General features: G+C 34.6%; 1 protein-coding gene across 1 annotated transcript; it reads right to left on the bottom strand.

Annotated features, from left to right (window-relative positions):
- Positions 1-2,525: 2,525 nt before the first annotated feature.
- Positions 2,526-6,906, bottom strand: LOC132176009 (GDSL esterase/lipase At5g62930-like). The gene is made up of 6 exons (XM_059588111.1): positions 6,748-6,906; positions 6,547-6,624; positions 4,934-5,074; positions 4,168-4,244; positions 3,112-3,276; positions 2,526-2,949 (listed from the first exon to the last, which is right to left on the bottom strand). Exons 1-6 carry the CDS (start codon positions 6,844-6,846, stop codon positions 2,781-2,783), a joined length of 729 nt encoding a protein of 242 aa, XP_059444094.1. The 5' UTR covers positions 6,847-6,906; the 3' UTR covers positions 2,526-2,780.
- Positions 6,907-9,685: the final 2,779 nt, after the last annotated feature.

Raw genomic sequence — 9,685 nt, 5'->3', positions numbered from 1 at the left:
AAATGTAACCATTTAGGGTTTATCTTGTGAACTTAAAACATAAAACACTTTCTAAAATACAAAATAATTTTTTTAAAAAAAAAATCGCACTTTCTTATAGAAATAAGAGTTGCAACCTCATTTTTCCTGTAATTTCTTCCAGTTGTTTATCTTTTTTATTGGAGTATTGGATCTTATCCAACCTTTGCTACGGTTATTTAAATCACAACTTGTTTCACAAGTTTAAGTTGATAGAAATAAATAAACTTAATTATTTAATCAATATTTTAATTCATTTGGTCACAAAGTGTATTGGGTCCATTTGCGATATGAGTAATGCTTGCATCCTTTGTGTACATGACTTAAGCTGAAAATGTTACATCAGTAATTGATGATATGTAACATTCTTAATTATGTCTTATGTGCACTAGGGGTGTCAACCCGGTCCGGTTTCCCGGTTTTTAGCCAAAACCGGAACCGGAACCGGGACCCCGGTTAACCGGGGTCCCGGTTCCCGGCCGGTTCCGGTTTTACCCGGTCCGGTACCCGGTTTTTGAAAATAATTAGTGTTTGGGGCTTATTTTAGGTATTGGGCCTAAAATAAGCCCATTATTTTTTTTCATAAGTTAGCTCATTTAAAAAAGAAACTATTAATCTTTTTGTCTAAATTAAAGAGGCTTTATTGTGATTGTTTCAAATAATTAAAAAATAAACCTAAAAAAGCATAAAAATCCTAAATAATCAATGTTTTTGCCTATATGAGCCTTGAAAATAAAAATTCAAATTTTTTAAAATACCCTAAACATAATTTTAAATTAGATACATAAATAAAACATTAAAACAATAAAAAGTATTGTTTTATATATATACTGAGTATTGCGTAATACTAAGAGTAAAAGAATTAAAATATATATATATAATTTAATACCCGGTTCCGGTTTTCCCGGTTTTGACCGGGTGCCAAAAACCGGGACCGGAACCGGGGTCCCGGTTTTTTTTTTTTTTGAAACCGGAACCGGAACCGGGTCCCGGTTTTCCGGTTTCCGGTTTCCCGGTTTTCCGGTCCCGGTTCCGGTTTCCCGGTTATTTTTGACACCCCTAATGTGCACGGGCACACGACATAGACAATAACTAGTATTATGTCGTAAAATAGTTGAACATATTTATGAGCATCTTGATGTTGATCTTTCTGTTTGTTTGATATAAAGGAGATAGATTAATGTGCCATTTGCCGAGGATTTGAAACCCCCATGCAAATATAAGGTAGAAATTATGAAAATTAACTGTCATCAAGATTCTTTCTGTTTGGTGCTTCAACTGGTAAACCAAACCTAGAGAAAATAGTTCCATCTTTTTTTTAAAAAAAAAATTGTTCCATCTTGGTTTGATGTAAAGGGAAATATCGTCATATAGCCATTGTATAAATTCCAGGCTTTTGGTGCTTCAACTATTTTCACTTATTTACACATTTTGGTTTTTTTTTTTTTCTTCTTTACTGTAATCTATTTGATATGCCATTATCCAAAATAGATCAAGTGTTAGCAAACCATGTCATAACGAAAACCCATAATCTTTGGCTTTGATCGCCTGTAGCAGATTTCTTTCGTCACAGCACATTGGACTCTCGTTTATAGAGCATTTTTGGACTACCATACCATAAATTTCATATCCGAATCTAAGTCTAAAAAATGTTTAATCTTGATAGTTCTTTTTCTTACTGCCTCAAATGGTATATCTATTCACCCAGTGGAGCTAAGTTAAAATGAATTTTGTTTGTTGATACCTACATTGTCCATTATGAGCCGCTATAACCATCTTCACTAGCAGCTTTCCAGACTACCCTCTCAACCTACGAAGAAGCGTTTAACTATTCATTAAGAAAAAAATTTAATGTTAATAAAGGTGGTGGCCAGAAAGTGAAACAAAACAGAAACATGATGCACTTCATTTAATTAAACGACCACTATTTACTAAAAGAGGTTATGATAACGCTATGTATTTTATTACCCTTAATTGTGCAGCAAGCAATCATTCGTGATTACAATCAGAAAAACTGTTAAATTGTCCCACCTTGAAGGAAACTATAAAGGAAACAGAAAGTTGCAGACATGCCTGAAACTAAACCCAAGAAGGACATTTTAAGTGTCAATTTACTAGTGGCCAAATTTTCAGCACATACAAAACCTTCAAAAGAAAAAAAATATTCCCCAAATCAACACACAGAAAGCCAACCAGGAATACCCTTTTTTTATTTTATTATTTATTTTACTTTTTATTTTCTTTTATGTTAGGGAACCTCTCCAAGTAGGACCCTTCGGATTCACCTATACAGAGTAAATTCTGCGCACCGCACCCTTAAAAATTTTCCTATACGTAACTAGTTAAATCGCTAGCTTTTCACCAGAGGGTGTGGCTCTAAGGGATTGTTTGCACGAACTTGAACCTTAAAGAGAGCAATACCTTAAGACCAAGGCTTCTACCACTTGGGCCAACCCCTTGGGCTATGCACAGTACTATAGCCGTTCAAACATGATGATCATTTAACAGAAGATTAAGGAATCTCTTATTTACAATATATGCATGATCAATCCCAGTGGCAAAAAACCTAAAACTTTTTGCCAAAAACTGCCCGACGGTGCAACCACCAAACAGAGCAATGATCTTATTTATCTGGGGAAATCAAGATACACACTATCTTTTGTTTTTTGTTATTTATTTATTTATTTTTGGGTTAAGCAAGAAACCCATCTTTAACCCAAGAGTAAAATGAAAACAAATATGAAGTGTCACAGATAGTAAGATCATAAGCATTGTTGATGGAATGCTTTCTCAGGGTTATTCCCATCAATTTCTGAGTGATGAGGGAAATCATATGGCATTTCTCCAGCAGAAAGCCATGCCTCGTAGAACACTCTTATGACTTCTTGGTATACCATTGCATTGCCTTCTGGTGTCAGATGCAACCCATCACTATAAAAGGGAAAGAGAAAAACAGAAAATCAGAAAATATTCTTTATTGTTAGTTCCAACCTGATGAACTCTTCGACAGATTTCGCTAAATGGTTTCTATGTTTAAATTACAGCACATCATTACTGTGGAAACTGAATCTGAAGGCTTCAATTATAACAAACCTTAGGAATTTCTTCTGCCAACCCTCTGTTTCCTGCATTTTTGACCATAGATCAATTGAGCGGAGGCCCATTTCCTTAGCTAAAGCAATGCACTGCTTGGCATAAAGTTCTGTCACTTCATTTGTCCTTTCCGGCAGTTCCGTAGCTTTCTCTCCATATACAGATCTGATTATTCCATTTACAAGCTTACCTCCAACACAGCGAAGTAATAAACAAACACTATTTACAAAAATGAAAATTAAATCATCTGTGTATTCTAATGTCTTCCCAGGCAACTGGAGTCTTCATGTTTTCCCGGGGCTGCTTTCTATTTCTTCTAGGATTTTGAATATCATCGATTTGGAAGAAGTGAAGATGGCAATCAATACCGATTGGTACTGTTACAACTGGGAGGGGGGGATACATTGATGGAGGTGTGATGTTGAAAAAGATGGGGGGTAATGAATGTGCAATTGTTAATACTCATGTCATTGGTGGTGGCAGCACCATGGTCACTTAGGGGAATGAATAATGAAGGCAGTAACAGTGGCATGGTGGGTATCAGGTGGTTGTTGTGTCATACTGTCATAGTAAAATTGGTAGCGTGTTCGAAGTGCCTGCAGGGGTGGAACTAGTGATAGAGGAAAGGGTAGGTGAAGATGGACTGAGGAAAGAACATTGGATTGATGGCACGTGATTATGAAGGTAGTGGGAGTCATGGTGGTGACGAAAGCAGTGGTAGAGTCTGTTATGGCAGCTGTGATGTAGCAGTAGCGGCAGTGCGTGTGGGATAATGATGGTGGAGGTGGTGGAGATTGTTGGAGCAATTACAACGGCATTATTAGAGATAGCAATTGCAAGAACAAGGTAGTACGGTAGGAACAACTCAATAATGTGTATGCGAGTTTGTGTTGAAGATGCCAGCTAGATTAGCTGGCAAAGTCTCTTACAGTTGTACCAGGGACATAAGATCAAATCCCTCGTCCAGTCGTCGTCATGTAGCCCATAGGTCCAACTCCAATAAACAAGGGACAAAAGAAGCGTGTCTATTGAATTTCACATGAAAAAGTTACATACTGAGCATATTCTTTTCGTCCAGTCTCATCAATTGGCGGTGGCGTAATAAGCACAACTAGCATAGTGGGGGAGCATTCCTGCAACCAAATCCCTAAACACAATGAGGAATGAGTTAAACAATTAACCACTTACATGGCGCTGGCCTTTTACCAGTAAAAGCATGGAGTGTGAGATGTACAATCTTTTCCCTAAAGTTTGCTATCGATTAACCTAGAGACATCCTATGGCTACAGTCCTATAAATGATCTTAAGCATTATAGATTAGTGTCAATTCATGGAAAAGCAAAATCTGTATACATGCACCACCTTTCAGTATTGTTCCAGGAGCTGCTAAAGATTTCTTTACAAGTGTGTTAAGAAGTTCTGTTTAAGCAAAAATCCTCCAGCACTGTTCTTGACATAAAAGAAAACAGGCAGGACACCCTACACATTCTTGAACAAAAAGATACTCCGATCCATGAGGCCAGTCCTAGATATACAACAAAATGCTTAGTAGGAAGCATTCCTGAGATTCTAGTTTCTCTTTCAGGCCATATCTTATGGCTTTTAAACAGATTTCATTTTTGTTTTCTGGCTATTTTTCTTCAATGGCTGGATAAAATAAGTATCACTTGGGTCATCAGGTAGATGAAGGGCATCTATGAACAAATTAATTACAATTCAGAAGTTGAGCCACAAGTATAACATCTAGCAGAAGATAAGTTCAAAAATTGGAATCAAGATATTGAACAGCTTGTTATAAGTATTAGAGGAACAATAATTGAACCTTCAAATGTTGAACAATTTTTCTGAGATTCTCCTTGTACTCTTCAACAGGAACATGTTGTCGTTCACTGGTTCTCCCCAAAAGAGCTGCATCATTAGCCCCAAAGAAAATCGTTGCGGCAACAGGAGGTTTTGTAGAATCCTGCAGAGAAAGCCATATAACTTGCTTGAACTAACAGAATCACAACCTTTTTATAAAGAGATTCAACAAAAAAGACACTAATTCAGCACTACCCAAGTACATAATAAGTTTAGAAGAAATCAGCACCTCAGACCTCAAAACAAACAAACAAACAAAAGAAACACCTAAAATGAAAAGACTCAAAGTCACCAAAAAAAACAAAAGGAAAAAAAAGGTGGTCTTACTGTTCATAATATATCACCCCCATCCCTTCAAATGCTCAGCTAGAAACCCATGAAAACCAAAGTACCCATAAAGGCGCAACTCTCCAAGCCATATGACTGTTCTTGTTACACCAAAAAATTCCAAGTAATTGGGCAACACAACAGAAGATGATCAAGGGACTATTCATGATATTTTCACATAATACACCAAATCACTAGAAATAATTTTCTCTAAACCAATTTATCAATAGTGAGAATTTCCTAATAAATGCAGTCTGAGCCAAAAGGCCAATTTAGAAGGAGTAATTTTTACTTTCATGCACAAAACATCCTTTGCATAGATGCTACCAGCCAGTCTCTAGTTGCACCTCATAATCCTCATTCTGCTGAGAGGTGTCTCACACACAGATACACACATAGCCATCACCAAATCTGGTCCTTAAAGTTACTAAAACAGAACAAGAACTCCAATGTGATTTGTATTTCCTCACTTACCTATCTGTTGGGTTTTCATTACTATAAATAAGCAAATACAAAACGCGTTTGTTACATAAGATAAACTCTATATTTGAACTATACAAGAGATCAGATATTATCTTTCTTTTTTTTTTCTTTTTTTTTTAATGTCAGGGAACCTCTCCAAGGCAAGGTCCTAAGGACCCACCCCTGTAGAGTAAACCCCGGTTTCATGCACCGCATCCTCGGAAGTTTCCCTTCAAACCCACCCTTACAAAGTAAACCCCGGTCCTGTGCACCGCACCTTCGAAAGTTTCCCTACATGGAACAGGTTAAATCACTGGTTTTTTACCAACGAGTGTGGCCCCAAGAGATTGTTTGCACGCATGAGGTATTGAACCTTGGACCTTGAAGAGATGATACCTCAAGAGCAAGGCCTCCACCACTTAGGCCAACCCCTTGGGGTTAGATCAGATATTATCTACTCAAGTTACATTAGAATTCAAATGAATACCAGTACACTTATCATTTGAATTTGGATGAGGATTATCTTGAGATTCAATAGTTACTAAATCATGATCTCCCTGTACTATATAACCAACACAAACAAATGAACAAACATGAACCCATTTCCAGATCATGATATCATCACAAATGAATGAAAGAATTTATATATTCCAACATATGAAAAAACAAAAACCCCCCATTTGAAGTTCCAAAGAAGTAATTGTAACTTTAATGCACAAAACACAATCTGAAGCTAGAGAACCAACAATGACCAAAACAAGAGAAAGTGAAAAAAGAAAAGCTTACGAGAGGGAAAAGTTGATGCAGCAAGAACAAAGCCCATCTGGTATTGTACCCACCATACCCACGATTCACTACATCAGCCTTAACATATTACAAAAAACAGAACAAGATTACACTTTTGGTAGTTGGTACATACACTGTTCATCATTCTAAAAAAACACAAAAACAAAAGCAGAAGGCAAAAAGAATGAGTAAATGTGGAACCTTGCGAGAATAAGTGTCAGCAATAGCAGCTCCCCATCCTGCTGATCTGAACGACTGCTCCGTTATGGAATCTCCAAACAGCACGATCTGGGGCCTCATTTTCTCTATCTCTCTATGCAGAGTCAGAGAGGCCGACGGTCAGGGACAGAGTTAACAGTTTGGCACACGGCGACAGCAAATTATAGTGAAACAAAACGCCTCGTTTTACTTGTGGATTATGATGGTTCAACGCATCGCTTTACTCCGTCACTCTACCGTCTCTACGGCCGTCGTTTCGTACTCTCCAAACACTTTCTCTATATTCTATTTTTCAAAATAAAAACAAAAACACTTTTTTAAAATTTAAAAAAAAAATAAAAAATAAATAATAAAAAAACACAAAATACCTTTTAAGAAAAATTTTCAAATATTTTTATAAAAATATTTTGATAAAACATATGCTTCTAGAGGCTCGTGTAAATTAGGTCAAACAATCGGCTTTAAAAGAGACTTGAAAGAAAAAATAAAAACTAACTCTAATAAGTTAGGATACTTTGTCATCTCATGATGGGTCATAAATTATTGTTAATTATAATTGCACTATAGTATTTTATTTTTGGTTATTTGAAATACTCACAATTAGGGGGACGGATTAACCGTTTACCGCCTACTGACTGCGACTGAACCGACATTAATCGCTTACCGTCAGAAGTCGGTCGGTAATTGGTTAAAGATTTTTATACCGAAGTCAGTTTGATTCGGTTAATTGATATAAATATTTTTTTATCAGTATAAAATTTTTTTTTTTATAGAACATATATGGTAGACTCTTAATCTCTTATTGTGTTAATAAATTGGCCTATTTAAAAACAATTTTGTTCAATATTTTAGCCCAAAAAAGCAATTTGGGCCTCAAAACATTCAATTTTTAGCTCAATTAAAAAAACTCACGGTTTTTTTTTAAAAAAAAAAAACTTATGGTTAACCAATTAACCAATTAAACGTTTTAACCGAAATTTTCAAAATGATTTCTTATCGAAATGTTATTGGTTAGTTAATTGAATTAACCAATAATTTCGGTTAATTATCGAAAATAGGTTCACCGGTATCGTTACAACCAATACCTACTCCTACTCCTAATAACATTCTTATATTTTTATAAAATAATCTCTAATCGAATGAAAGTTATAAATGATCGATGCTCTAAATCACAAATTTTTATCCTTAAATACTCAATTTAATCATTTGATTATTCTTGAAATCTCGTTTTACCTTGTACATAAAGTTTTAGTAGTTTTTACCAAAACACTCGAGCTTGAAATTAAGAATAATCAATTCCTGTAAATTTATCCATCCTGGTGAAGTTTTTTCCTTATTGCAATGGTTTTTCTCGTCGTCAACGAAATAATGTAAAAAATTCTCTTATCATGAAGGTTGGGTTGAGCTGATGGTCTAACTCCCAAGTGGGCTTACCTAATACCTTGGACTAGCAAGTAGCAACCCATCAAGTTGTATCAAGGAGAAAAGGCTCTGCTTGTGAGCGTAAAAACTGTTCAAGGAATTTGGTGACTCAAAAAAAAAAAAAAAAAATTTACTTACGAACTCCAAACTATCATGTATTTTGAGAAAATTTTCAAATTTCAAAAATTCTTAATTTTACTTCCTTAACTTTCAATTTGATGCATTGTACCACCTCCGTCAGATTTTAAACGTTAAAAGTGATAAAATGATTTTTATACTCTTGATTTTTTTATAAATTTTCAAATTTACCCTTAATTTCAAAAAAAAAATTTTAAAAAAAAAAAAAAAACAAAGAATCGAAAAGTAATTTGGTCTTTTTAGTCATTTTCGTTAAGGGTTATTGGCTGAATCTGACGGAAATGAGTCAATTGAATCAAATTGAAAGTCCAAGGAATTAAATTGAGAGTTTTTTAAAATTTGGGGGTCTTCTCAAATCACTTGGTAATCTAAAGTAAAGTTTTCAAAATATATATATATATATATAAAGGAGTGTGATACGATTATTGAAGAAAGATTAAAGAAATATTTGAAAATTAATATTTAAATTAAATAGTAAAAATGGATAATTAAAAAATATATCTGCTTTGAAAAAGTTGATATTTAAAATAAATAAATGTAGTTTTTTAATTAAAATAGAGATTAAACTTGATGAGCTTGGTGTGAATGCTAGTTCTCCATTTATTTTTGTCCAATGAAAATGAAAAGACTATGTGATGCAGCGCGACTTAGTAGGTTGCAAAGAAGAACAACAAGAAACAAGGAATAACTATTTTTAGATCTCGAATCTATCAAAGATCTAAGAAATCTTCTCAAAACGCTAGAGTCTATTTAGAGTTTTAAGAAAAATAAGGAAGAAACTTAATTATGAAACGTCTTATTGATAAAAACTCACATATAATCAAAATCTACCTTCTAGGGTCTATAAAACATGTATTTATAGGCCCCAAAATATTAACCCTAATAGTAATACAAATTAAAGACGAATTGCAATTCTGGTCGTTTGGATGGGACATAGTCCTACCCAGACGATCACTAAAGTAAATGACAGAAACTGTAAAATAAACATAAGTGTCTGGACGAAGACTTTAGATGAAACTCTCGGGTTTAGGCCCATCCAAACGATTGCAGACGAATTTGCAAACGAGGCTCTCTGATCTACATCGTTATGATGGTCATGCAATGATTGGTTCTCAATTGAACCTAAAAAAAACCAAGGCTTCGTTTGACATTGGACAGTTACTATTTAGTGGACATGAACTGTAGCAAAAATTAATTGATGTGAGAAAAATGTAAAAATGTTTAATATGAAAAAGTGAATATATATATATATATATATATATATATATATATATATATATGTGTGTGTGTGTGTGTGTGTGTGTGTGTGTGTGTGTGTGTGTGTGTGATTTTTTTATTTGAATAGTATTAAAAAAGTGAT

The sequence above is a fragment of the Corylus avellana genome, chromosome ca3, assembly GCF_901000735.1.
Source record: "Corylus avellana chromosome ca3, CavTom2PMs-1.0".
NCBI classification, from domain to species: domain Eukaryota; kingdom Viridiplantae; phylum Streptophyta; class Magnoliopsida; order Fagales; family Betulaceae; genus Corylus; species Corylus avellana.
The sequence above is the reverse complement of the archived record's forward strand: the minus strand, read 5'-3'. Positions and strand labels throughout refer to the sequence as shown.